Below are 27,604 nucleotides of genomic sequence, written 5' to 3'. Positions count from 1 at the left end.
AAATCTGACCATATGTGCGGTCCTAGGGAAGGGCGGGGAGGGAAAAGAGACAAGGGAGGGAAAGAACAAGGGGATTTGTTCTTGTTTCCCACCCACCCACTTTTAAGCCCCAGAGTGGAGGGAAAACAGGAATTTACTCTTCTCCCACGTGGTCTCAGATCCTGTGTGTCTCAAACACAGCAAGCACCTCATGGCAATGAGGATGATCGTAGAGTTTACATCTGTCCCTCTTTTTTATATAATTAAAAAACCTGAAAATTGGTTTGCATGACACTGGACATTACTGGATATACTGTGCACATATTACTACACAGGGTATTTACACAGACCCCAAATTCTGTCTTACTGGGTGATTCAAGGACTCTTCAAGGGCTTTTTGATTTGACCCAGCTACGTCATATGCAGTGATTTTAGAACGAAACCCAGCGTGAGCTCTGTCGCTTTTAGATTTTTCCTCAATCTGAAGAAGAGCGTTTGGACTGTGGTGTTTGAAAACATGCCTGTGTGTTCTGCAGTGAAGCCGCACACTCACCCCTTTGGTTCTTTTCTAGGCTTTCTTATCTTCAGAGGCAGAAATGGCTTAAACGGGAGTTTCTACAATCAACTAAGCTTCCGACACAGCAGAATCCCACGATCCCACAACCCGTTTGTTTTTTACGTGAAACAGGCCTCGGGGGAGAGGTCTGAGGGGGTTTTATTCTTAAAATGGCACATTTGTAGAGAATGCCCTTTATATATGTTCTAAAGAAAAGTGTACAAATACTCAATGATTAAAGTGTCTCTGAGAAAGTGGCTTCGGACCACACCAGCATCTGGTCCCTTTTTGCTGTGACCCACCCCATCCCGGAGCTGGTCGGGTCTGGCTGGATGTGCTGCCCAGTGGGTGCCTCGCAGGGTAACTGCTTGGTCCTGAACATTCTCTCGTTTCAGGAACTGATGAGGTTCTCTTCTTTTGACTGATGGAGATTACAAAACTCTTGGATTCCTAGAAAACAAGACGACAGGCATAGAGTGCTAATGGCTTGTCTACCCCTTGACAGCCCTGTCCTGTGCTGGGAGGGCTGTGTTTTGACAGGGGTGGAATCCTCTGGCTAGTTCCATAAAAAGCCCGGTGTCTGTGATGCCGAGTCTTTGAAAGTGACCGGAATACCTCATACTACCCGTCTTGGTCATAACCAATGGCTGAGGCCTTCCTCGGACCATCTATAGATGGCGGATTCTGGGAATGCTGTTTCCTTACCTTTGACATCATTCTTCTAGGCAAGTAAAACCCAGCCACAAACTCAGAGACCACAGCTTTAACAAACACTGACACCTCTCCCTTAACTCTGGGGCCTTTGATGGCTGCCACTGGCTGAATGTGGCCTGCACGTGGGTTTGGTCTGGCTCAACAAAGTTTTTATTTTTATTTTTTATTTTTTTGAGACACGGTCTCACTCTGTTGCCCAGGCTGGAGTGCAATGGTGCGATCTTGGCTCACTGCAACCTCCGCCTCCCAGGTTCAAGCAATTCTCCTGCCTCAGCCTCCTGAGTAGCTGGGACTACAGGCACACACCACCACATCCGGCTAATTTTCATATTTTTAGTAGAGACAGTGTTTCTCCATGTTAGCCAGGCTGGTCTTGAACTCCTGACCAACCTCAAGTGATCTGCCTACCTCCTTCACCCAAAGTGCTGGGATTCCAGGTGTGAGCCACTGCACCTGGCCTTTTTTTTTTTATCAGTTACTTTTAAAAATGAATTACTTTATCGCTTTATTGGGATGTATTTCCTAAGCCATAAATTTCACCCTCACCATGTTTTTTAAACCATGAATTAACTCACAATACTCACACATTGAGAGATTTCTCACGGACTCCTGGCTTCCTCGGCTATGGGGGCCACTCTGTGGTCATCACAGACCCCACCACCCACCCGTCCTTCCACACCCCCCACACCCTTGGCTCCTTTATGTTGCTTCCTGCCCCACAGGCATCTGCATTTAGTACTCATGGAAATACTTACTCTGAATTATACTTCTGTAGGCTAACGTGGCTGGGGAATCTGGGGTGTCAATGAAAAAAGACTGGCCTTTGTCACAATTCTTACCTTAAAAAAGAAACAAACAAGACAATTCAGTCCAAGAGGAAAACAGAGTGGCCATAAGATCTTGGGGCTCTTTCCGTGCTGGTGACAATGGGAAGATCTTGAGCCCGCTTCACTCGTAATGAAGAACAAAGTAGAAAAGACCAGTGGGGTCTCAGGGACCTTCCTTCCAGCAGGGTCCCCAGCCAGCATTTCAGCGTGGCTAAATAATCAGGTGGTATACAGAAAATGCAGGTTCCAGGGCCCTACAGAGAACTGATTCAGCAGCTTCCAGATGGGCCCAGGAGTCTGCATTTTAAGAGATTAGCTTTTGAGCGAAAGGATCATGAATGCACATGGTTAAAAAAAGTACAGAATACAAAAGGATATGCCATGAAAGGCCAAGTCCGAAAAGGGCTACTAGTGTTCTAGGTGTCTTTCCAAAAAGATTATGCGCATATAAATGTGCAGCCTCGCATGTGTGCACACACACATACACACACTCTCATATACCTAAAATACGAATGGGAGCACATGACACACACATTCTGCCTGCTGCTTTGTCTGTGTATAATTTTATCTTCCAGGTCATCTGTGCTGGTGTCTATCGGTCTGCTAGTCTTTCCCCGCCACGTGGCCATTGTTCCAGTCCCCTCCTATGCACGCCCAGGTTTCTCTAGGACCATGTTATCCCAGAGCCAGGTGGACAGGACACAAGGGGCTTGGGGTCATTGGGGGTGTTCTCGCCTCCAGTCTGCCCTGCCAGCCCCCAGTCGTGGGTGGATCTGCCATAGGCTTGCTCTGCCCACTCCCCAGGCCCTGAGCTGCTGGAGAAACAGGCAAGTGACTGCACTGCCCATGGCCAGTCACCAGCCTCAGGTGAACCCCAGGAGGGGTTCCTACCGAGCACTCATCATTTCCTCAACTTCACTACTGTGTTGCCCTGTGGGACAGAGAAGTCCAAGTCGGGGAAGAAGCCTGTGGGGAGCGGGTGGTGGGAGATGGGGAGTCCAGATGGCCCAGTGAGTCAGGAAAATAGGGTCTGGAGGCAGGGAACATAAGGCCAATTCACACGTGAGCCATAACAGGAAATGTCCTCTCCATAGGACGTATGCCGTAAATGACTTTGTAACTTTACTTCATCCTTTTCATTTATATAGGGCGTACATCAAGTAGAGGGTATTTAAACACAAAAACTGTGTCATGGGGCCTTTGAGCCCCTATTCTCAGGCCCGTTCTCCTCCCACACCGTGGAGTTGACTTTCATTTTCAATAAATCCCTTCCTTCCTTTTTTTGTGCGTTTTGTCCAATTTTTTGTTCCAGACACCAAGAACCTGGACATCCTCTGCCGTTAACACTGGGACCATGAGACCACGTGGAACTCGCTAGGGAGGCCCCTGAGTGCATGTTCACTGGGCCAGACCTGGGAGGTTGGGGATCCCAGAATAGTCATGCTGGGGCTACTTCTGTCCCTGACTTTCACCCAGGTATCCCTTCCCCAGAGGGCTCCCCAGCCCCCAACACACAAATATGCTCTAGTGTTTTCCCAGCCTAACTGCATTTCCCCCTGGGCTCCCACCTCACCAAGAACGGGCAGCATTATCAGAACAGCTGGTGTGAGCACAGCCCTGTTCCAAGAGATGCCAGGCATCCTCTCACCCCACCCTGGCAGATCCCTCTCACTAGGCACCACTGTCACCTGCATTTTACACAAGGGGCCATCGAGGCTGAGAGAGGGGAAATGACTAGCCCAAGTCCCACAGCTAGTGGTGGCAGAGCAGGGCTCTGAGGCCAGCCCTTCCTGTGATCCTCAGCACCAGAGCGCTGGCATCTGTAACTCTTTGCCACCATGTCCCCAGAGGAGACTGAAGTGCTGTCCTCATGCCTTCCTGTCTGTTCCTAGGAAGGTGGGTTTGCCCCCACTCTGTCCCCAGTGACCTTGCCAGATGCGTGTCTGTCACTTGGCCCTCATGCTCCATCCTCTTGGGTGTGTGACAGTGTTAACAACCCCTTCCTTTCTGGCACTCCCTGGCCTTGCTATCTGTGGCTTCCCCTCAAGGTGAGGTTCTGCAATGTGCCATTTGACACTCAGGACCATGCCCACTAGAAGGCACTTAATGTTCTCAGCTCAGAATGAGCCTCGCAGCTGTCACTGGTGGCTCCTCTGCTTTGAAATTAGCTCTTGTGAACCACCTGGAACTTTGTTTCTTTGTGAAAAGTGGCCCTGAAAGGAAAGACCAGGGCCAATGCCAGGGCTTGGTGTGAGGGAGGTGGGAAGATGGAGGTTGGTGGCTCTTTGGAAGAAAAGCCACATCGGGATCTAATAGCCCCAAGGTCACTTCCTGATCTGTCAGACAACGGCAAGGGCAGGCCTGTGGCTGGGCCCATGGACATATTTGGGTGGGTCAGCAAGCATGCCTTTTTTTTTTTTTGGAGACAGGGTCTTGCTCTGTTGCCCAGGCTGGAGTGCAGTGGTGCGATCATGGCTCACTGCAACCTCAACCTTCCTGGGCTCAAGTGATCCTGCTAACTCAGCCTCCTGAGTAGCTGGGACCACAGGCACATGCCACCACACTGGGTGAATTGTGTTTTCCTTTTTTTTTTTTAGAGACGAGGTATCTTCCCGTGTTGCCCAGGCTAGAGCATGGGGGGGGTGTGTGTGTGTGTATTTAACGGAGTTAGTTGCTATCATTTAGTAATCAGGAGACTTTGGGTAAGGATATAGATTTCTAGCTCTTCATTAAACCTTGGAAAATGTGGCAATGGTGATGGCCATAAGGACACACCTCTTGAATCTCTGGCAGCAGCTGCCATACTCCAAAATCCATCACCACGTTTGTGTCGAGGCAATGCCACTCCCAGGCTGCTCCTAGCTAGTGGCTGAGACGAGCATGGCACTCGGGCAGGCATGCTTCCGGGAGATGCAGCCCCTCTGATGGGTAAGTGGGCTCAGGAATGCCCTGGTGGCTGTGCCCAGCTTTCCTCGACAGCAGCCAAGACACTCCAGCAGACTGAGATGCACCAACAGACTGGCATACTCCAGCAGAGTGAGATGCTCCAATAGACAAATACTCCAGCAGACTGAGATGCTCCAACAGACTGGCATACTCCAGCAGACTGAGATGCTCCAATAGACTGACATGCTCCAGCAGACTGAAATGCTCCAATAGATAAATACTCCAGCAGAATGAGATGCTCCAATAGACTGCCACACTCCAGCAGACTGAGATGCTCCAATAGACTGACATGCTCCAACAGACTGAGATGCTCCAATAGATAAATACTCCAGCAGACTGAGATGCTCCAATAGACTGCCACACTCCAGCAGACTGAGATGTTCCAATAGATTGACATACTCCAGCAGACTGAGATGCTCCAATAGACTGACATACTCCAGCAGACCGAGATGCTCCAATAGACAAATACTCCAGCAAACTGAGATGCTCCAATAGACAAATACTCCAGCAGACTGAGATGCTCCAATAGACTGCCACACTCCAGCAGACTGAGATGCTCCAATAGACTGACATACTCCAGCAGACTGAGATGCTCCAATAGACAAATACTCCAGCAGACTGAGATGCTCCAATAGACTGCCACACTCCAGCAGGCTTAGATGCTCCAATAGACAAATACTCCAGCAGACTGAGATGCTCCAATAGACAAATATTCCAGCAGACTAAGATGCTCCAATAGACTGCCACACTCCAGCAGACTGAGATGCTCCAATAGACTGACATACTCCAGCAGACTGAGATGCTCCAATAGACTGACATACTCCAGCAGAAAGATGCTCCAATAGACTGACATACTCCAGCAGACCGAGATGCTCCAATAGACTGACATACTCCAGCAGACTGAGATGCTCCAATAGACAAATACTCCAGCAGACTGAGATGCTCCAGTAGACTGCCACACTCCAGCAGACTGAGATGCTCCAATAGACTGACATACTCCAGCAGACTGAGATGTTCCAATAGACTGACATACTCCAGCAGACTGAGATGCTGTGATAGACAAATACTCCAGCAGACTGAGATGCTAAAAAGTAAAGTATACTGAGGTGCTCCAGCAGGCTAAGATGCTCCCATGGGCGGAGATGCTCCAGTGGGCTGAGATGCTCCTTCGGGCTGGGATGCTCCTGTGGGCTGAGATACTCCCGTGGGCTGAGATACTCCCTTAGGCTGGGATGCTCCCATGGGCTAAGATGCTCTTGAGGGCTGGGATGCTCCCTTGGGCTGAGATGCTTCCATGGGCTGAGATACTCCTATGGGCTGAGATGCTCTTGAGGGCTGATATATTCCTTCTCTGGCTCCTTCATCGTGGGCTAAGGCTCTCCCTTGTCATTTTCTCCCACAGATGTTTCCCCTGACAAACGTCCTGCCCACCAATCCCATCTTGGCAGAGCTGAACTGTGGCAGAGGTACAGGCTGGCAGGAATGGATGTGCCCTGGGCTGCTGCAAGCTCCTGTCCCCAATCACATCCATTCATGCAGCCCAACCGCCTCCAGGGGCCTCAGAGGGCAGCTCTCATCACCACTTCCGGCCACTGCAAAAGCTGCCTGGTGAGTGTTTTATAATGCTGGGGAAGGTGGAGAAAGCAGCTGTACTTTTCTGCATGTTGTTGGGGAAATCACATGCCAGAGAAGTATTGTGGGATGTGGGAATAAGGGAAAAACGATTAGGGGACGCAGCCTCCTGGGCACATGGGGTCTCTGGCATTCTCCCGGGCTGTTCCCATCTTCAGAGTGGCCCTCGCACCCCACCCCCCCACCACTTCCTCGAGGCAGCCGTCCCTCAACACTGTCCTCCCGGCTCCCGCTTTCTGCACGGCCCCTTGGCAATCCTGTCCATGTCCAGTGGCTTCAAAACTCGACTGCACGGACATGAACCACCTTCTCCTGATGGACCCCAGAACCTGCTGACAACCTGAGCCCCCGAGCCCCCGAGCCCCTTAGCCGCAGCACCCCAGAGGGCCCGGCCTCCCTCTACTGCCCCTGCTTCACTGTCTCTGAGGGACGGACCCTCCTCCAGGTGACTTGTACTGGCAGCAGGGACAACCTCGACCCTCAGATGCTGTCACTTTCTCTCTTGTGTGTGTCCCTTCCTTTCTACACCAATGCCGGAACCCAGGGCCTCATCCTGAACCCCTATCCCAGGGCAGCCACCCCTGAGCCTCCTGTTCCCAGGCACATGACACTGACACTCACTGACACTGACAGTCGTTTCCCACAGGCTCCCATTCTCCCCATGCAGCCCTTCCCCAAGGCTCCCCACGTGGCCTCCACCCTCCCCGCCTCCAGGCTCTCCACGGCCCCGCCCTCTCCCCAAGCACGCGGCCCCGCCCTCTCCTGGCCAGGCCATTCTTCACCCGCCAGGCCCCTCACTCCCGTCCCGTCCCGTCCCTGCACAGACACCTCGCACTGGCCTTGGTTCCCTGACAAATGGAGTGGAAGTTCCGAGGCATGGGTGCAGCCGGCACTCCTGGATCCCGGCCTCCCCTCCAGCCTTCTCTCTCTGTTCTCCCCTCAGACCTAAAGGCGAGTGCTGGACGCCCTGCAGGAACCCCACTGCAGGGCCCCAGTAACGGAGGCCCGCCCGGCTCCGCGGTCCTGGGGGAGAGCAGCCTCCTGGGGGAGCAGCTTCGAGTGTAGGCCCTGCCCAGCGCCCCGCCGCGAGTGGGTGCCCGGTGGGCGTGTGGGTGGAGACGTGAACCCCCGTCCCTCCTTCAGCCTCAGGGCCACTCAGGGAGTGGGCATCTCTTGGGATCCTGGGGGACCCACGTACTTAAGAAGAGCACTTTCTGGGAACTTGGCCCCTGCTCGCAGGCCAGTGATCCGCGTTCCGGTCTGTCCCGGTGCTGGAGACAGGGGCCAAATCTGTGCCGTGCTGGCTTCTCTGGGCGCAGGAGGCCGGGCCCCTTCCTGAGGGATTTTCACCTCAGGCCGCCTTCCTCTGTAACCTGGACGCCATGCCCATCCCCTGGAGCCACCCCTCTATCGGGCACCCTTCTCAGCCCTGCCACCACCACCCTCACCAACTTCTACCCCATTCTTCCAAGCCTCACCCCTCTGCCTGAGGCCTGTTTGCTCTCGCTATCTGCCCGCAGGGGTCTCGGCCTCTCTCCCGGTGGCCTCTTGGGGTGCCAGCTGGAGGGTGGGTCTGGCTCCAGTGCCCCATTGACCCTCCTTCCATTGCCCCTCTCCGTAGCCGCCCCCTGTTGTGCCCGACCCATGCCTGTGGGGCTGACCGAGGAGTGAGGTCCCGCCCCACGCCGGGGTCACCCACCTATGAGTGGATCCAGGGGCACTCTGCCGAGGAGAGGGACCTCCAAGTCCTGGCACATGAGCTCCGCGCCCCCGGTTGTGGGAGGGAATATCTGAGATTCTTTCTGCAAGGCAAATTCAAAGGGGAGGAAACATAATTTTTTTGCAGAATCACAAGGATGGACCACATTTTAAAGAAACTTACAAAAAAAAAAGGCTTAGTTTGAATGTGGAACACTTAACACCTAAAGAACTTTCCTTTAGTCAGCAGAAAGGGATTTTAATTGTGATTCCACTTCCCAAAATGACGGGGAAAGCAGAAACAGTTTGCAGAGCAGCCTTCCGATCGTTTCCTCAACCATGAGATCAGGATCTTGTTGGGCTCGCCTGGCGGCCCCACGCGCACTCACCTTGCATTTAGGACAGATGAAGCCACTCATGTTCTCCACCACCCCGATGATGGGCAGCTTCACCTTGCAGCAGAAGTTGATTTCTTTCCGGACATCCTGGAGTGACACCTCCTACGAAGGTGAAAAGGCCAGTGATTCCAGCATCAAAGTGTGAGAAAGGGAATCTCTGTGCAACTGAGGGGATGGCTGCAATGCAGTGGATCTGCAATCATAAAGCCATAGAGGTTTCTGCCCTGATAGGGTTTGGCTCTGTGTCCACATCCAAATCTCAGCTCGAACTGTAATCCTCATCATCCCTACATCCCTACAGGAACAGGCAGTTCCTGGTGGGCGGTGATTGGATCATGGGGGCGGTTTCCCCCATGCTGTTCTCGATAGTGAGTTTTCACGAGATCTGATGGTTTTGTAAGTGTTTGACAGTTCCTCCTACACACTCTCTCTCTCACTGCTGCCACTGTGTAACATGTGCCTGCTTTGCCTTCCACCATGATTGTAAGTTTCCTGGGGCCTTCCCAGCCATGCAGAACTGTGAATCAATTAAACCTCTTTCCCTTATAAATTACCCAGTCTCAGGCAGTTCTTTACAGCAGTGTGAAAATGAACTAATATATGCCCTCTGCCAAATCCATATTTATTTAGCGCCTACTAGTGCTAAGCCCTGTTTGTTTGAGGTGCTATTTACTTCCCACACAGCCAAATAGCAAGAAATCAACCTAAAAGAAAATGACTTTTTTTTTTTAGAGACAGGATCTCACTGTTGCCCAGGCTGGAGTGCAGTGGCATAATCACAGCTCACTGCAGCCTCGCCCTCCTGGGCTCAGGCAATCCTCCTGCCTCAGCCTCCCGAGTAGCTGGGACTACAGGCATGTGCTACTCCGCCTGGCTAACTTTTTAATTTTTTTGTAGAGATGGTTGTTGCCCAGACTGGTCTTAAGGTCCTGGTGTGAAGTGATCCTCATGCCTCGGCCTCCCAGAGTGTTAGGGTTAGAGGCGTAAGCCACTGTGCCTATCTGAAAATGACCTTTTAACGCATCTACATGCTCCATGTCCCTATACTATACTATATTAAGCCAGTGTGTGCACTGTTTTCTAGACCAAAGCTTGGCAAACCCCAGTCTGGGGGCTGAATCTGGCTGGTTTTATAAATAAATTTCCTCTGGAACCAGCCATGCCCGTCCCTCTAGGCACCGTCTGTGGCTGCTTCATGCCACAGTGGCACGGCTGAGGGGCTGGGACAGGGACCGTGGGGTCTGCAACGCCTACTTACTATCTGGCCCTTTACAGAAAAGTCTGCCGATCTCTGCTCTAGATAATTATAAACACAAACAACTGACTAAAAGGAAATAAGGGATATTGCCCAATGTGGACAACTTGGCATCTCCTAAACTCTGAGTTTCTACAATGTGATTACCATGTATAAACACCGCTCAGTAGCTCCCTGTTTTCCTCAGTTAATGTTATCACAGATCCCTGTGCCCAAGTCCTGCTGTGGCTTGTCACTGTCAGGTGTAGTGACTCCTTAGCACCTGGGGCTTCACCACTCACGTGAGCCCGAAAGGCTCACAGCTTTGGGCCTGTTCTTTTCCTGAGATGCCTGTTTGGCTCTTGGCACTGAGGCTGGGATGCAGAGGAAGAGGCGTTCAGCTAGGAAGTCAATGGGCTGCGACTCAGTCTCTCATTTCTTTCTTTCTCTTTTTTGAGACAGAGTCTTGCTCTGTCACCCAGGCGGGAGTGCAGTGGCGTGATCTCGGCTCACTGCAACCTCTTTCTCCCGGGTTCAAGCAATTCTCCTGCCTCAGCCTCCCAAGTAGCTGGGATTACAGGTGCCCACCACCACGCCTGGCTAATTTTTGTATTTTTTTGGTAGAGACAGGGTTTTGCCATATTGGCCCGTCTGGTCTCGAACTCCTGACCTCAAGCAATCTGCCTGCCTCGGCCTCCCAAAGTGCTGGGATTACAGACGTGAGCCAGTGTGCCCAGCACCAACCACTTTTTAAAAATGCGACAGAAAACATTCCTAAGGACAAATCCACTTTCTCTCCACTGCCATCACCCGGGCCAGGCCATCCTCCCTCCTGTCCAGGGTCCCAGCTGGTGTCCTGCTCCTCCGTGCGCCCCCATGTCCCCTCTCTGCAGGATGCCAGAGTGGACATGAATTTTGCACCATTTTCTGACCCAGACACCCTTCCCATGGCCGCTGGGCCTGCCACTCCATTGGCTGTACCCTCATGCCTGTGTCCAGCACCTGTGTTCCTCAGGGAGTCACAGGGGCCACCAGGGAGAGCCAGGCCTTTTTACTGCCCTGGTGCCTGGCATGTCAGAGTCAGAGCTCAGTGAGTGCTGGATGAGGGTGAGACTATGAGTTGTCCTGACTGATTCTGGCCAGTGAGATCAAATCAAACCTTCTTTGCTGGGCTTTAAGTGTGGAGGAGAACGTCATGAAGAGAAGTCAAGCATAACTGTGGAGATGGAGAAGAGCCCTTGGTTTCTCAAGCCCGAGATGGATAGCGTCATGGTCCTGCCTGCAGTTGCCCTCTGCAGGGCTGACAGAGAGGAAACTTCCTATCGCTCTCCTCTCAGCTCGGGCTCACCGTGGGCCTTGGGGCACAGCCACTAGGTGACTGCTACAGAGGGTTGCTGGGTGTCACTAAGGAAGGAACAAAGGCACCCAGTGGCTTATCCCAAAATCCCTATCTGCACCCAGCTGGTTCTGTTGAAAACTGGACAGATTTCCTAAATCATTTCGGGATGTAAATGGAAAATCCACTGTAGGCTGGGGGACCTGACACATGGACACGGCAAGGCTGACGGGGCCAGGCAGCACAATATGAATTATAACTGCACTGGTGGTTTTCCTAGTTTCCTCAAGGAAAGTTCAAAAACCATTCTTGATCCACTATTGTTTAATCCATGGACTAAAAAAAACAAATCGTTGAATGGTTGTCAGCTGCAAATGTCTAGACCAAAGACGAAGTTCTTATTTTTATCTTTTGAGACAAGGCCTCACTCAGTTGCGCTGGCTGGACTGCACTGGCATGATCATGGCTCACTGCAACCCTCCTTTCCCCAGGCTCAAATGATCCTCCTACCTCAGCCTCCCAAGTAGCTGGAACTACAGGCGTGAGCCACCATGCCTGGCTAATTTTAAAATATTTTTTTGTAGAGATGGGGTTTTGCTATGTTGTTCAGGCTGGTCTCAAACTCGTGGGCTCAAGTGATCCTCCCATCTCAGCCTCCCAAAGTGCTGGGATTACAGGTGTGAATCACTGTGCTGGCTGAAGTTTTCTGCAGATCCGCATTGGATGCAGCTGTGGAACACACACTGGGAAGAGCCTTGGTGAGACCAGAGTATCAGAGCCAGGCAGGAAAGAAATCTCGCAGTGTGGAGCACATGGACCCAGCTCCAGCTGGGAGCTCGCTCACCTGGGGAGTGGTGATGATCACTGCTCCATCGATGTGTGCCGCGGCCAGGTACTGGACGACCGAGAGGTGTTCATCCGACGTTCCAGGTGGGGTGTCCACAATGAGGTAGTCAACCTCTCCCCAGTCCACATCTCGGAGGAACTGCTTGATCATGCCTAGAAAGAGGAATCCGCAGGGGATGCTTACTTTTCCTTTCTTTTCTGTACTTTCAACCCCCTCTTTTTTTTTAAAGGATGGGGTCTTGCTATGTTGCCCAGGTTGGCTCTGAACTCTCAGGCTCAAGCAATCCTCCCACCTCAGCCTCCCAAGTAGCTAGGACCATAGGTGCGTGCCACTGTGCCCAGCTCACAGAGAAGCATGATCTGATCTTTTTGTGCCTTTGGTCTATGCTGTAAATCAGTGGCTCTCAGCTGGGACTGAACTGCAATGTCTGGAGACATTTTGGGTTGTCACAAATAGAGTAGGGCGTGCTATTGGCATCTTGTGGGTAGAGGCCAGGGACACTGTTTAACACCGTATGATGTAGAACACGGTCTACTCCTCCCCCAACAAAGACTTATCTGGCTCAAAATATCAATAGTGCTGAGGCTAAAGCTTGCCCTGATAACACTTTCACATTATTACCTTAAGTCTCAGTACCAGATCAACCTGCTGTTGATCTCACCTCTCTGACCCAAATAAGCCACTATAAAACCACGATAAAAATAATTTCAGGGTTCTATAGCTTTTTTTTTGAGAAAAAGTCTCGCTCTGTCACCCAGGCTGGAGTGCAGTGGCATGATCTCGGCTCACTGCAACCTCCGCCTCCTGGGTTCTCCTGCCTCAGCCTCCGAGTAGCTGGGATTACAGGTACGTGCCACCATGCTCGGCTAATTTTTTATGTTTTTGGTAGAGGCAGGGTTTCACCATGTTGGCGAGGCTGGTCTTGAACTCCTGACCTCAGGTGATCCACCTGCCTCGGCCTCCCAAAGTGCTGGGATTACAGCGTGAGCTACCACACCTGACCAGCGTTCTATAGCTTTTAAGGAGAGAAAAACTCACAGCAGATATTTATAATTATGTAATGGAAACTGGTATTTCTATTAGCTCTTCTCAACCAGTGAAGAAAGAGGCACTGGATGCTTAAAAATAATATACTGTGAAGTCCAGCAGGTTGAGACTGGCAGGACAGAGAGCAGATAAGGCCAAGAGCCACAACGCTTGTGGAAGAATGTGAGGAACAAAAAAAGGCAGAGTGGCAAACCGTTTTTCTTGGGTCCCCTCCAGATAACAGCGTCATCAGGACTGCTGAGCAGGAAGCCCACTGACATCACCCCGAGGTTGTCTTCCACGTACTGCAGAGGCAACAGGGTGAGGGCAAGACACGCTTTACTCAAAATCACACAGTGAGGCCCTCCCCCAGGTCTTCTGTTTGAGCTCTGACTGAAAAAAACATTTTCAGGACAAAACTACCATGTGACCTATGAGCATATTCACTCTTTGCTCCTAAATCATTTTTGGAAAAAAAAAAAAAAAAAAAGGGTACCATGTTGGGGGATTTGAAAGAGGCACTGTATGTCCATGGGCTGAAATGACGGCAATGACAGGGAACTAAGCTAAAATAAGTAAATGTCATCTCCTTAACTCTTTTATTTTTTTATTTTTTATTTTTTTGAGATGAAGTCTGGCTCTGTTGCCCAGGCTGGAGGGCATGGTGCAATCTCAGCTTGCTGTAGCCTCTGCCTCCCGGGTTCAAGCAATTCTCCTGCCTCAGCCTCCCAAGTAGCCAGTGTTACAGGAGCGTGCCACCATGCTCAGCTAATTTTTGTATCTTTAGTAGAGATGGGATTTCGCCATGTTGGCCAGGCTGGTCTTGAACTCCTGGCCTGAAGTGATCTGCCTGGCTTGGCCCCCTAAAGTGCTGGGATTACAGGCGTGAGCCACTGCACCCTGCCTCCTTAACTCTCTTAACCAGAGATTTACAAACTATGGCCTTCAGGGCCAAATCTGGCCCACCATCTGTGTTTGTAAATAAAGTTTTTATTGGAATACAGTCCTGGTTGTTCAGTTACATATTACTACTTTTGTGCTACGACAGCAGGGAATGTAGGCCCACATGCTGAAAATCTTTACCATCCCACACTTTACAGAAAAAGCCTGCCAATCACTGGTTTTAATCACATCCTCTGTGCCTCAAAAAGTACCCTAATAAATACCTATGGACCAATAAACCACAAACCCATTATGTACACACAACTACACACTACTGTGAAAATAGGGCAAAGAGGTGAAAACTCACCACTGGAGACCAGCCTGAGCCACTCTGGTGAACCTGTGTGAACATGAGCACCGATGTTCATTAGTAGAAATCACGTACCCTGGTCACATTTCATGCACAGACAAATTGTACAAAGTAAGAAGATGGTTTTATAAAATATAATTCATTGTCTTACATGGTACCACGAAATTCCTAAAAGAAGGTGAACAGCTGGGGCGTGGGTAATAAAGATGCAACTCAACTCCCTTTGTGCCCTAAGCTGGGTTATTTGGAAACTCTACTTGGGTGTCTAGATAGGAAACCAAAGTTATTCAAGTTCAAATATGATGTTGTGTCTAAGGTATTTTAAAAGAGTGATAAAAATCGGCTGGGGACTGATGAGAAAATGCAGGTACCTGTGGAGCAATGAGGTGGCTTTTGTAAAAGCACAGGAGTGAAGGGAATGAGCTCTCACCAAACGGCTGATTCAGAACCTGTCCCCAATCAGATCCAGCCACAAAGGGGACCTCCCTGGGGCAACAAGATTCAGACCTCTTCCCCCCAGCAGGTGTCCAGCAGCACACAAAGCGCACACTGAAAGTTTAATTTTCTTGATGAAGCCTTACTTTTCTCAACAGACACATGATTCACAGACAATACGACTCACCCATTGAATGAGTGGCTTTCTGTACAGTCACAAGCGTGCAGCCATCACCACAATTTTATTTTTTATTTTTATTTTTGAGATGGGGTCTTGCCCTGTCGACCAGGCTGAAGTGCAGTGGCATGATCCTGACTCACTGCAACCTCCACCTCCCAGGTTCAAGTGATTCTCCTGCCTTAGCCTCCCAGGTAGCTGAGATTACAGGTGCCCGCCACCATGCCCAGCTAATTTTTGTATTTTTTGTAGAGACGGGGTTTCACCATGTTGGCCAGCCTGGTCTCAAACTCCTGACCTCAAGTGATCCACCCGCCTTGGCCTCCCAAAGTGTCGGGACTGCAGGTGTGAGCCACTGTACCCAGTCACCACAATTTTAGAACATCTGCCTGACTCTTAAGAAGAATCCTTATACCCCTCAGCTGTCACCACCCCCACAGTCTCTCTCACAACCTCCCAGCCTTAGGAGACCCCTAATCCACTTTCTCTCACTGTGGACTGACCTATTCTGCACATTTCATGTAAGTAGAATCATACAACATGCGGTCCTCTGTGACTGACTTCGAAGTTCTATTAAAAGAAACCCAGCCAGGCACAGTGGCTCACACCTGTAATCCAAACACTTCGGGAGGCTGAGGCAGGAGGATCACCTGAGGTCAGGAGTTCGAGACCAGCCTGGTCAACATGGTGAAACCCTGACTCTACTAAAAATACAAAAAATAGCTGGACATGGTGGCGTGTGTCTGTAATGCCAGCTACTCAGGAGGCTGAGGCAGGAGAATTGCTTCAGCCTGGGAGGCGGAGGTTGCGGTGAGCCGAGATCGCGCTATTGCACTCCAGCCTGGGCAACAAGAGCAAAACTCTGTCTCAAAAAACTAAATAAATAAAAATAAAATAAAATAAACCCCACAAAACCATTTATTCCTATTTACACTCGTTTGCTAAGTCCACTTGTCTTAAAAGAGGGGTAAACAGGATGATCCAATAGTGCAGGAGAAGAAAATGGGGAAACTTTTGTTTTATTTTCTTTTATTTTAAAATTTTCCATTTCTATGAAATAATTATGTGTGATGACAGTAGCTTATACCCTCACTGCGGCGTGTGCTACCAAATCCATTGGGGTATGTGACCAAGCCTCAAGGGGTGACATCGCTCTCCTTCCCTACTCCCTCAGAAGCAAACCCCAAGGCCTTAGAAGTGCCTGCAAGGCCTGGCTCCATCTGCTTCGGGCCACCCTCCAGCCCCTCTGGTCACTCCACTGAGGACACAAGGACACCTTGGTCAGCGGCCCATGCAGTTGCTCCCTTAGCCCAGAATGCCCTTCTCCCAGCTCTCGCCTCCCGTCATCCTCTGCTCAAATGCCATCCCTCAGTAAGGGTACCTTTGACCACCCCTCAGCCCCTCTGACCCTGCCCTACTGTCTGTCCCCTCACTCTGGGTTGGTTTCACATTATCTAGCATCTGTCTTCTCCCACCCAGACAGGGGTCTTCACGGACCTTGTTCACCACTGCATCCCCAAAACAGGATTAATGCATTCCTGGCACTAATTAAAGAAAGAACCAATCTTGAGACTCTCAAGACATCCCAGCACCGTCAGCCCCAGCTTCCATGCACTGCCCTTGGGGGAATCCTCTCTTGGAGAGCTTCTTGCTAGCAAGAAGAGGCCAGCAACTACATAGACTGCTACAGCCCTGCCCCCAGCCAACATCGCTCACCCGCCCTGCAGTCTCAGTTCCCCAGGGGAGACCACAAGGGCAGAAATATTCCCTTGCTTCCAGGGTACAGACCCCTAGCAAGCCCTGGTCTAATGTTCCCAGTCAGAGCTAAATTTCCGTGTCTTACTTCTGCATTTCACTGGCTGTTTCCCTTCCCCTCTGAGGAGGCATCGAAACCAGTGCTTCTCCAATGGTGCAGACAGACTTCATATACAATCCCGCCCCTCCCCCGCCAAGACTCACAGTTGTTGTTAAAAGTAGACAGATGGACTACTGAGCATGTATCTGAGCTCCTCATGTCCACATAAACATTTACGGGTCAGGTGCGGTGGCTCACACCTGTAATCCTAGCACTTTGGGAGGCTGAGGCAGGTGATCACTAGAGGTCAGGAGGTGGAGCCCAGCCTGGCCAACATAGTGAAACCTCATCTCTACCAAAAATACAAAAATTAGCTGGGGATGATGGCACACCCCTATAGTCCCAGCTACTCGGGAGGCTGAGCACAAGAATCGCTTGAACCCAGGAGGTGGAGGTTGCAGTGAGCTGAGGTCGCACCACTGCACTGCAGCCCGGGCGACAGAGTGAGACCTTGTCTCAGAAACAACAAAACAAAACAACAACAGCAAAAAAAATTTATGGGCTCCGCATGCCTCTTTGTTGAGGTTTGACAGTTCAGTGCTACAGAGTTTGCCTTCAGAGAATAATTTCCTGAGTTCTGTAACCGGCTATTACCTGCTCTCCTTCCAATCCCATTATCTTGGGAATCGATGGCCCACATATATCGATGTCTAGAAGAGCAATCTGGAGAACAAGAAGAGACCAAAGCAGTTATGTAACTGAATGCACACACTCCAGATATGCACAACTGGGAGGGGAGCGGGGTATGCACAACTGGGAGGGGAGCGGGGTTAGAGGAAAAGGACAGGCGAGAAGACAGAAACTGGGTCAAACTTGGAGCCATCAGATTCTCCTGAGGGAGACTCCTAATGCTGATCTCAAGGTTCATAAACACTGATGCCCCCATTCCCCTACTCCTCAGCCTGGCTGAGCTCCTCAAGGGTGATCTTACAGACCTGGCTGTCAGGTCACTTGGAGGCTTGGGCTCAGACCCTGTTTACTGAGCCCTGGTTGGAGGAGACAGGGAAAGGGGCCTAGCGCCTTTTTGGCTTGTGTGACAGAATGGATGGAACAGCCAAGAGACAGCAATGTTGGAGCCACCCTAAACAGCTCTCTTTTGCTCACCCCCTCACCAAGTCTTGGTCTCTGCATCTTAAATTTTTCTCAAACTCATCCTATCTTGTTCAGGAATCTCAGATACAAGCCAAATCTAGACTATTTAAGCAGAATATGAATGTATTAAAAAATATTGGGGGCTGGGCGCAGTGGCTCATGCCCGTAATCCCAGCACTTTGGGAGGCTGAGGCGGCCATATGCCTAGAAGGTAAGTATCATTGTCTCTGGTTTACAGAGGAGGAAATTGAGGTTCAGAGGGGACCAGTTCAATAATCAGGGAACAGAGCTGGGACATAAACTGAGGTCTTTCAGCCCCAACTGCGGCTCTTTCCAGTACACCATGGGACTGCTGTGGAGGACCAGAGTGGAGCCTCTAGCTGAACCGTGACCAAGCCCTGTTTTCCTTTGATCCTGAAGGTGAATGATGGTTTAGGCTAAACTTTCAAAACAGAAACTTAAAGTAAGATGGAAACCTGGAAAAGCTCTTTACTTGTGACTCAGGTGCAGCTTCAGGCGACCCTTGCCACCCCAAGCCTTCCCCTCTGATACAGGAAGTCTGAGACGGCCTTCAGGAACCTTCTGAGAACAGGGCTAGTATTCATCTTGAATCCAAAGTGCTGCACCTCCGCGTCACTTTTTAACTTGCCCCAAATTAGTTTCTTGCCGCCCTCTTCAATCCTCTCAACAAACCCAGCCTCCTACTTCCTCAGCACCCAGCGCTGTCTCAAACCTGTGCACGGGAAAACGCCATCCACAGACCAGCGCTGGCCTCAGACGCCCTCTATGGGGCCATCCGAGAACAGCAGAGCAACATCATCGGAAAACCTGACTTGCTCTCTCCGGACCTTGATACTTGGGACTGATGTGTCAATGATCCACGGGAAAATGACACTATCACTATGACTGTGATAGAGACTTTCCTTGATACTCTCAGGTTTCTAGCGACTGTCTCCATGCCCTTCCTTCAGGGAACAATTTAATCAATTCCCTTTAGAGGAATTTCACTCCCTTGGGGAGTGAATCTTGAGCGAAATGATGTAAGGATATGAGAAGCAGATCTAGCACACTCTCTCACTCCCGTGGCAGGCCTGAGAGGCTGTTGACAAGCTTCTGCTACCCAGATGGCCAGGACGGCCCTGGGTCCTGTCTGTTCCGACTTCCTGTTGATCCTATTACTACCCCAAAATCTGTCCAACTAATTTTGCTTAGGTTAGGCCAGAAAAGCAAAGCTGAGAACAATGCACCTCTGTTCCTCCCAGCAGGACCTCTGGGCCTATGTTTGCAGCTGATGGGAATGGGAAAAGGCCGCGTTTGCTGCAGAAGGTGGAGACGCTGCAGGGCTGTCGGGACCCAAAGCATCTCCTTTACTCAGCACCCCAAACTGCCCCTGATGAGGAGGGTAGGGGAAGAGAGATTTAGTCCTAACTTTCAGTCCTTGCACAAGTTGCTTCTGCTTTCGAAGCCTTGGCTGTCTGGGCTTCTGATCTGTGAGACAAGTGCTCCGGGATCATCAAGGCCCCTCCCAGCTCTGCAGTTCCAAGACCCAGGGGAGGGCCTCGCACACTCAGTCCTGAAACACCTAGTGCTGACCTTGTAATGACAGTTTGCCTTTCAGATCACAAAGATCATAAATGTTTAATTTATGGTGGCAGGGTGCGGTGGCTCACGCCTATAATCTCGGCACTTTGGGAGGTTGAAGCGGGAGCATCACCCGAGGTCAGGAGTTCGAGACTAGCCTGGCAAACATAGTGAAACCCTGTCTCGACTAAAAATACAAAAATTAGCTGGGTGTGGTGGCACACGCCTGTAACCCCAGCTACCCCGGAGGCTGAGGCAGAACTGCTTGAGCCTGGGAGGCGCAGGTTGCAGTGAGCTGAGATCACGCCATTGCACTAGAGCCTGGGCAACAGAACGACACTCTGTCTCAAAAAAACAAACAAAAAAAGTTTAATTTATGGAAGTTGGTGACTTGTTATTTATTCATTGTTTTTGAGATAGGGTCTCACTCTGTTGCTCAGGCTGGAGTGCAGTGGCGCAATCACAACTCACTGCAGCCTTGACTTCCCAGGCTCAAGTGATCCTCCTACCTCAGTCTACTGAGTAGCTGGGACTACAGGTGCTCACCACCACACCTGGCTAACTTTTTTTATGTTTTATTTTTTGTACAGACAGGGGTCTCACTTTGTAGCCCAGGCTGGGAGTCGGTGACTTTTGCAGTGGAAGACAGTGTGTGACTCTTGGCTGTCTCATGGCTCAGGCTTATGCTACAGAGGCTCCTTCTGCCTTCACCACAACTTACACACTCCCAGGGCAGCCTGTGACTTGTCAGGGGTGTTTTCTAATTCTGCTGTCTCTTGATCTAAAGCCCTTTGTGCCAATGAGATGACAGGTACCTGCCTGCCTCAAGTGCTAACACGGAATGGTCTTGCATAGAGTTAGAGCCAAGCTTCCACCAGATGGCAGGCAGAAAAAGGTCAGGGTGTGTCCCACCATCCTGCTGGATCTAGGGCAGGGAGAAATCTGTGCTGCTTGACTTTAATCAAGACATATTCAGCATTTTCCATGTGTTGACACTTTGCAGATAGTGATGTCACTGTCATGAGTAGGTCTGCCTGGGGAAAACACACTTTCCTAAATGCTGACTTCTTTTTTTTTAAAACCACCACTGCATAAAGAAATACAGCTGATGTAGCCATATTTCCACATTGAATGGTATGCTTTCCTTCTATATATTGCAAAGTCTAGACAGGCATGCAGCAAAGACTTCAGAATGTAATTACATGAAAATGAAGGATGTAAACAGTTGTCTACTCACAAATGGTTACTTGCAAGTGGTGAGCCCATCTCCAGTGAGCTGTTTAGGAATATTCCTGACAGCTTCGAAAAGGGAAGATTATTCTAAATGATACAGACAATCTGAGAAAGCAGATTTCTTGGCCAGCCCACTAGGCCAATACAGATTTGACCCTCAAATGGCAAGAGATTGCTGACTAACAGAATGATGAATCAACAAGTGTGTGCGTGTGTGTGTGTGTGTGTGTATCTATCTATATACTTTTTTTTTTTTAAATGGAGTCTTGGTCTGTCACCCAGGCTGGAGTGCAGTGCGGCAATCTGGGCCCACCGCAACCTCTGCCTCCTGGGTTCAAACGATTCTTGTGCCTCAGCCTCCCGAGTAGCTAAGACTACAGGCGCATACCACCACGCCCAGCTAATTTTTGTATTTTTTAGTGGAGACAGGGTTTCACCATATTGGCCAGGCTGGTCCCAAACTCCTGACCTCAAGTGATCCGCCTGCCTCAGCCTCCCAAAGTGCTGTGATTCCAGGTGTGAGCCACCATGCCCGGCCCAACAAGTGTATTTTGAATCTTCCCAGTACTATACCTTGGGTAGGCTACAAACTCATCTCTAAGGCAGATGTAATCATCATCCCTTCATATCCAGTGAGTGAAATAAAGTAATAAAAGTGGTGGCCATCACAGACATTTACTGAGCATTTACTATTCGTCATGCGCCCTACTAAGTGCTTTACATGTGCCATCTCACTCAGTCCTCGGAGTCCCATTTTATAGATGAGAAAACGGAGGCAGAGTAAGCCTGGTAACTTGCCCAACGTCACAGCAGTGGTGTAGATGGAGCTGGGACCTGAATTTGGGCTGTCTGACTCCAGAGTGTGTTTTCTTAGTGACCCACAACTCCTTTTATTAAAGTTGAGATCCAGAGGGCAGCAGTGGGTAATTTGAGTTTTCATGCTCGTCTGTATACGTGGGTGGAAATGAATAAACTCGTGTAAGGGCCAGCAAAAATTTTCCACAAGGGCCAATAGAAAATATATTATTAGACTTTGTAGGCAAAATCAAGGATCATATGTAGGTACTTAAGTACTAATTTAAAAATTGCAATTTTAGGCTAGGCGCGGTGGCTCATGCCTATAATCTCAGCACTTTGGGAGGCCGAGGCAGGGGGACGCCTTGAGTTCAGAAGTTCAAGACTAGCCTGGGCAACATGGCAAAACCCCATCTCTACAAAAAACACAAAAATTAGCCGGGCATGGTGGCAAGCACCCGTAGTCCCAGGTACTCGGGAGGCTGAGGTGGGAGGATAGCTTGATGAACCCAGGAAGTAGAGGTTGCAATGAGTCCTGATCATAGGAATGCACTTCAGCCTGGGCGACAGAGTGAGATCCTGTCTCAAACAAACAAAAAACGTTTCAAAAATGTGAACATTCTTAGTTCACAGGCCATAAAGACAGGAGATGGGCTGGATTTGGCCCACTGGCTAGAGTTTGCAGGTCCCTGGCTTAGAGAAAAGCAAACAGGGGTTAATAAAGAAGAAAAAGAAACGTGAACGTAATGTAATAAACTATCCACATGCAAGGAGAGATGTACATCTGCTAGCCATTTTCTTGGCTAGGGAATCCAGTGAAATGCTTCATTTGCTCTCTGCAGGATTGAGATTCCAAAGAGGCCAATTCAACTTAGTCTAAGGAATCATTTTTTTTTTTCTTTGACTGTTTCATTCTGTCGCCCAAGCTGGAGTATACTGGTACAATCTTGACTCACTGCAACCTCTGCCTCCTGGGCTCAACCGATTCTCATGGCTTATCCTCGCCAACAGCTGGGATTACAAGCCTGTGCTACCACGCCCAGCTAATATTTTTTATTTTTAGTAGAGACAAGGTTTTGCCATGCTGGCCAGGCTGATCTCAAACTCCTGGCCTCAAGTGATCTGCCCGCCTTGGCCTCCCAAAGTGCTGGGATTACAGGCATGAACCACCGCGCCTGGCCTAGGAATCAGTTATTTAGTAGCCATCACGCCCTTTAGACAAAACGAGCATCTCCCAGTGGTTCCTGAGGTCTCACCTGTGTGTTTTCATCCTCTGCTAGGCCACGGGCAAGGTGGGCGCTGAATGTGCTTTTCCCAACACCGCCTTTCCCAGACAATACCAAGATTTTGTGTTTTACGGTCTTCATTTTCTCTTTGATTTCCTCTATAGCTGCAAAGAAAACCAAAGTTCAGGGGATGAGGTCCCTGACCAAACCTCGAACGCCACTCTTCCAGTCAACTAGGAAGAGCTAAGTCCTAGTTCTAGTCCTGGGGCTGTTTAAAACGATCCTCCGAAATACCTCTCAGACAATGGTAGAAATAAGTGCTAGGAAGAAAATAAGGCTATCATCACACTTGAAGGTGTCTCATTTATTGGTTTACACGTTTGTCTCCCCCAACTAGAACATACTCTCCACAAGGGTAGGAACTGTCCGAAGCTTTCAGTGCTGTATTCCCAGCTCCAGAAGAGAACTTTGCATACAGTAATGGTCCCCAACTTGGGGACAAAATCCCCCAGAGACATTTGGTAATGTCTGGAGACACTGTTCTTTCTTTCTTTTTTTTTTCTTTTTTGAGACAGAGTCTTGCTCTGTCGCCCAGGATGGAATCCAGTGGCATGATCTCGGCTCACCACAACCCTGCCTCCTGGGTTCAAGCGATTCTCCTGCCTCAGCCTCCCAAGTAGCTGGGATTACAGGTGCCTGCCACCATGCCTGGCTAATTTTTGTATTTTTAATAGAAATGGTGTTTCTCTATGTTGGCCAGGCTAGTCTCGAACTTCCAACCTCCAGTGATCCACCCACCTTGGCCCCCCAAAGTGTTGGAATTACAGGCGTGAGCCACCACGCCCAGCCTGGAGACACTTTTCATTGTCACAGGAAAGGTACTGCTGGCATTTGATGGGTACACGCCAGGGATTGTGCTAAATGTGCTACAATGCACAGGACAGCCCCCCCACAACAAAGAGTGATCCTGCCCCAAATGTCAACAGTGCTGAGGTTGAGAAACTCTGATAGACAGCAGGCACATACTAAGTATCTGCCAATGAAACCATCTTATTTCAAATCCTTAAAACAATACACGAGGTATAAAGGAAATTAAAAAGTCTCATGACTAGCCAAACTCAAGTGAAAGTTAAGCCTGGAAACCTCCCAACACTGCTGGACTCCTCCCCATCAACAGACAGCTGTTACTTCCCAACCTTGTGTCAAAGCATTCTACATTAACCAGACCCCCACAAAAGGCCAAAGGCCCCATGCAACTCCATCGTGGGATGATTGCCCTCACAAGTTGCTCCTAAGGAACTTCTTTGCTGGCCCCTAAATCTTTGAAGATGAGTATCCTCCCATAAACAAGGACATGTCAACTGTAACTTTAGGACTGTAACCTCAGTCTAACTCCTTCCCTATTACTGATGTCTGTTAAACGTCACACTGACAATGTCCATTACAAGCTTATCTTCCCACATGCCAAACAAAGACGGGATGAGATCAGTCCTTCCTCTCCTACCCTGAGACGTCTGCCTAATTAATTCTTCCTTTACTCCCTCTTTTCAATGTTCACTTTATTTTCTGTATAGTGTAGATATACTGGGCACAAATTAAAACCTCACAAGAATGTAACTACCTGCCTCAAGGCCTACTGCACTTTTTCCTGCATGCTTTTTCCCCTTTTAATGAAATATATAAACACAAGCCTTCTGGAACCTCTCCAGGGAACACAGGCCACAGATGTTTCTGTCACTTGTATTTTCCAGGGCACGCCCTCAAGCTCTGGCCCAGTAAACCTCCACTGAGACTCAGTTCGGTCTCTCCATTGGATTGACAGAGGTAACTATTTTTCTCTTCATTTTTTTTTTTTCTTTGAGACAGGGTCTCACTCTATCACCCAGGCTGGAGTGCAATGGCACGATCTCAGCTCAATGCAACCTCCACCTCCGGGGTTCAAGTGATCCTCCCACCTCAGCCTCGAGAGCGGGCATGCACCACCATGCTGGCTAATTTTTGTATTTTTAGTAGAGACAGGTTTCACCACGTTGGCCAGGCTGGTCTCGAAATCCTGACCTCAAGTGATCCATCCACCCGCCTCGGCCTCCCAAAGTGCTGGGATTACAGGTGTGAGCCACTGCACCCGGCCTGTCTCCATTTTTGATGAGGAACCAGAAGCTCAAAGAGGTTAGGACTATTGCTGAAGGTCACACCGCATGGACCCAAGAATCAAATCCAAGTCTGTCTCTGAACTCCTTCAAGCCTCTCCCCCTTGGCCAGGTGCAGTGGCTCACGCCTGTAATCCCAGCACTTTGGGAGGCCCAGGCAGATGCATCACCTGAGGTCAGGAGTTCGAGACCAACCTGGCCAACATGGTGAAACTCTGTTTCTACTAAAAATATAAAAATTAGCCAGCCGTGGTGGCAGGCGCCTGTAGTCCCAGGTACTCGGGAGACTGAGGCACGAGAATCGCTTGAACCCGAGAGGTGAAGGTTGCAGTGAGCCGAGATTGCACCACTGCACTCCGGTCTGGGCTACACAGCAAGACTCTGTCTAAAAAAAAGGGGGAAAAAAAAGAAAAAAAATATTGTCCTTCTGTCTCCTGCTTTTTAAGGTCCTTCTGAGCAGGCTCCCTCTGTCCTCTCATCCTGGAATCTGTGCTTCACAGCACTTAAAGCTGTGGTGGTTTAGTTGCTAGCTCACGTGTTTGTTTCCTCTGTAAAGCTAAACTCCACTACAGCAGTGACCACGCCTGATCCCCAGCTGTGTCCCCAGGACAGCACCATACCTACGAGGCGATCAACACCTTTCTGTTCAATGAATGGGAGAATCACTCCTCAAAAGCAAGAAAATTGTGTCAAGAAAGTAGCTGGCAGAGCCAGGATGTAAGTCCGAAGACTCCCCGACTTCGAAGCTTATCCCGTTTTCTCTGCGGTCGGTTATTGTCACTCAAACCTCTGGCCCCGACCCTCTTAATTAATGTCCCTTTCGACTCCGCGCCGGTCAGTCTCTATCCTCCATCCGCGCCAGGTCCTTCGCGCTCGCCTTCTAAAGGCCTCGTTCCTGTCAGTCATTCCAAGCTCCGCCCTCACCATGCCCACTTTCCACGCCCCGCCCACTTTCCACGCCCCGCCCCCTCTGGGCCCCACCCCTCTCCGAATACAATACCTTCTAGCCCGCCCCTGTCATTCATTCTGCAGATCCCGCCCGCTCCCTCCCACGCCCCGCCTTTTCCGGGCCTGCGCCTCTCAGTTCCTGTTGAGGCCTTGCCCTTTTCTCACCCGGGTCTGGAGTGGCCCCTGCTCCAGAAGCGCACAGCCGCTGGTTGGGGCATCCCTGACATGAAGCCCCTCTGCCCGCCTGGGCGCTGTCGGCCCCTGGACAGTCTGCGCAGAGACAAGACCACGGTTAGAGCAGCTCGTGACACTTTCGCCCCGCCACCCACGCCCCCTCTGCGAGCTCACCGTGAGGCACCTCCTCCATTCCGTCGCCTTTGCCGCCTTCGTGGTCACCGGAACCCGCTGTCGTGCATTTCCGCCTTGTGGGCACAATCTGATTCTCCGGCCGCGCGAAATAAGTCTCGGAAAGAGGGGGCTGTGCGCACGCGCGAACCTTGGGCCGAAAGACTGGGACTTATGTCTGTTCCTTTTCAGAGATTTCCTATCATAGATACTTCGGCAGTGCATCTCCTAAGAACAAAGGCGTTCTTCATGACCTCAGTGCCATTTTCATACCCAAGATATTTAATATCGATGCAGTACTAGCCAATGCAATATTAGCCAATAGACAGTTTATATTTCAATTTCAGTTGTTAGACCCCCTCCCCTGCTGGACTCACTCACTGCCTGGAGTTACTTCTCTTCGGTCTCCTTTAATTCAGATCAGTCCTTTTTTTAGGGGGAGTCTCATCACCTTGATAATTTTGACAGGTCCAGACCGGTTGTCTAATAGAATATCCCATATTCTTGATTTGTCCAATCCTCCCCTCCCTGTTGTCCCGTAATTAGATAAAGGTTAATTTTTCTTTTTTCCTGCAGAACACACTTGGATAATGTCAATTTGTCCCGTTTTTGGTAATGTGAAGCTTGATCGCTTGCTAAAGGTGGTGTCTGCCCCATTTCTCCATTGAATGTTACCTTCTTCCATTTGTAATTAACAGGTACTCTCTGGGACCATCTTCTCTATCAGCCTTTCACTCAGTGATTTTAGCAGCATTGAGATATATATATATATAAAACTATAGATTATATATGAGATAAATATATATCAGTTTCATACCCTCTCTTTTTTTCTTTCTTTTTTTTTGAACACTCTCTATGGATTCCTGGATTTTTAAAATCAATTATTATTCTTTCCGGTCAATTTTTTTTCCCCTAAATGTGGCCAGTGAAGCTCCTTCAAGACAGTTCTTATGTTCTTTGGGCACTAATCCAGCTTCTTTGAGCATTTTCTTGCTTTCTGATACAAGATATTTCAGTCATCCCTTCTCCCTGCTGCAGTCATTTCTTCAGGGAGCCTTGGTTACCTTTTAGCAGACAACAGTTCAGAAACCAAGATCTGGATGCCACAAATGCTCATCGCTACTGGAGTGTCATTGCTCACAGGTTTGGCACCTGGAATATTAATGAGTGAACAAACTTTACCTAGCTCCAGACACTAAGAATATGGAAACGTTTATTTATTTATTTATTTTTGAGGCGGAGTCTGGCTCTGTCACCCAGGCTGGAGTGCAGTGTTGGGATCTCGGCTCACTGCAAGCTCCGCCTCCTGGGTTCACGTCAT

General features: G+C 49.8%; 2 protein-coding genes across 7 annotated transcripts in view; one reads left to right on the top strand and one right to left on the bottom strand.

The window, feature by feature from the left end:
- TVP23A (trans-golgi network vesicle protein 23 homolog A) overlaps positions 1-813 on the top strand; it is a 49,430-nt gene extending 48,617 nt beyond the window's left edge. For both annotated transcript variants that reach the window (XM_054455176.2, XM_054455177.2), the window contains one exon: positions 552-813. The gene's annotated coding sequence lies outside the window, so the exon portion shown is untranslated. The remainder of the gene's footprint in view (positions 1-551) is intronic.
- NUBP1 (NUBP iron-sulfur cluster assembly factor 1, cytosolic) lies at positions 677-26,511 on the bottom strand. 5 transcript variants are annotated; one of them, XM_054455170.2, is made up of 11 exons: positions 26,287-26,511; positions 26,104-26,208; positions 22,871-23,004; positions 17,508-17,576; positions 14,443-14,475; positions 13,408-13,498; positions 12,165-12,319; positions 8,742-8,852; positions 8,354-8,456; positions 2,005-2,088; positions 677-985 (listed from the first exon to the last, which is right to left on the bottom strand). In XM_054455170.2, exons 1-11 carry the CDS (start codon positions 26,303-26,305, stop codon positions 927-929), a joined length of 963 nt encoding a protein of 320 aa, XP_054311145.1. In that variant the 5' UTR covers positions 26,306-26,511; the 3' UTR covers positions 677-926. The 5 variants fall into 5 exon arrangements, with proteins under 5 accessions (XP_054311145.1, XP_054311148.1, XP_054311147.1 ...); XM_054455173.2 differs by lacking the exon at positions 2,005-2,088; XM_054455172.2 differs by lacking the exon at positions 17,508-17,576.
- Between the last annotated feature and the right edge of the window lie 1,093 nt (positions 26,512-27,604).

This window comes from Pongo pygmaeus, chromosome 18, assembly GCF_028885625.2.
Source record: "Pongo pygmaeus isolate AG05252 chromosome 18, NHGRI_mPonPyg2-v2.0_pri, whole genome shotgun sequence".
In the NCBI taxonomy this organism is placed as follows: domain Eukaryota; kingdom Metazoa; phylum Chordata; class Mammalia; order Primates; family Hominidae; genus Pongo; species Pongo pygmaeus.
Note: the sequence above shows the minus strand (reverse complement) of the source record. Positions and strands in the feature narration are given on the sequence as shown.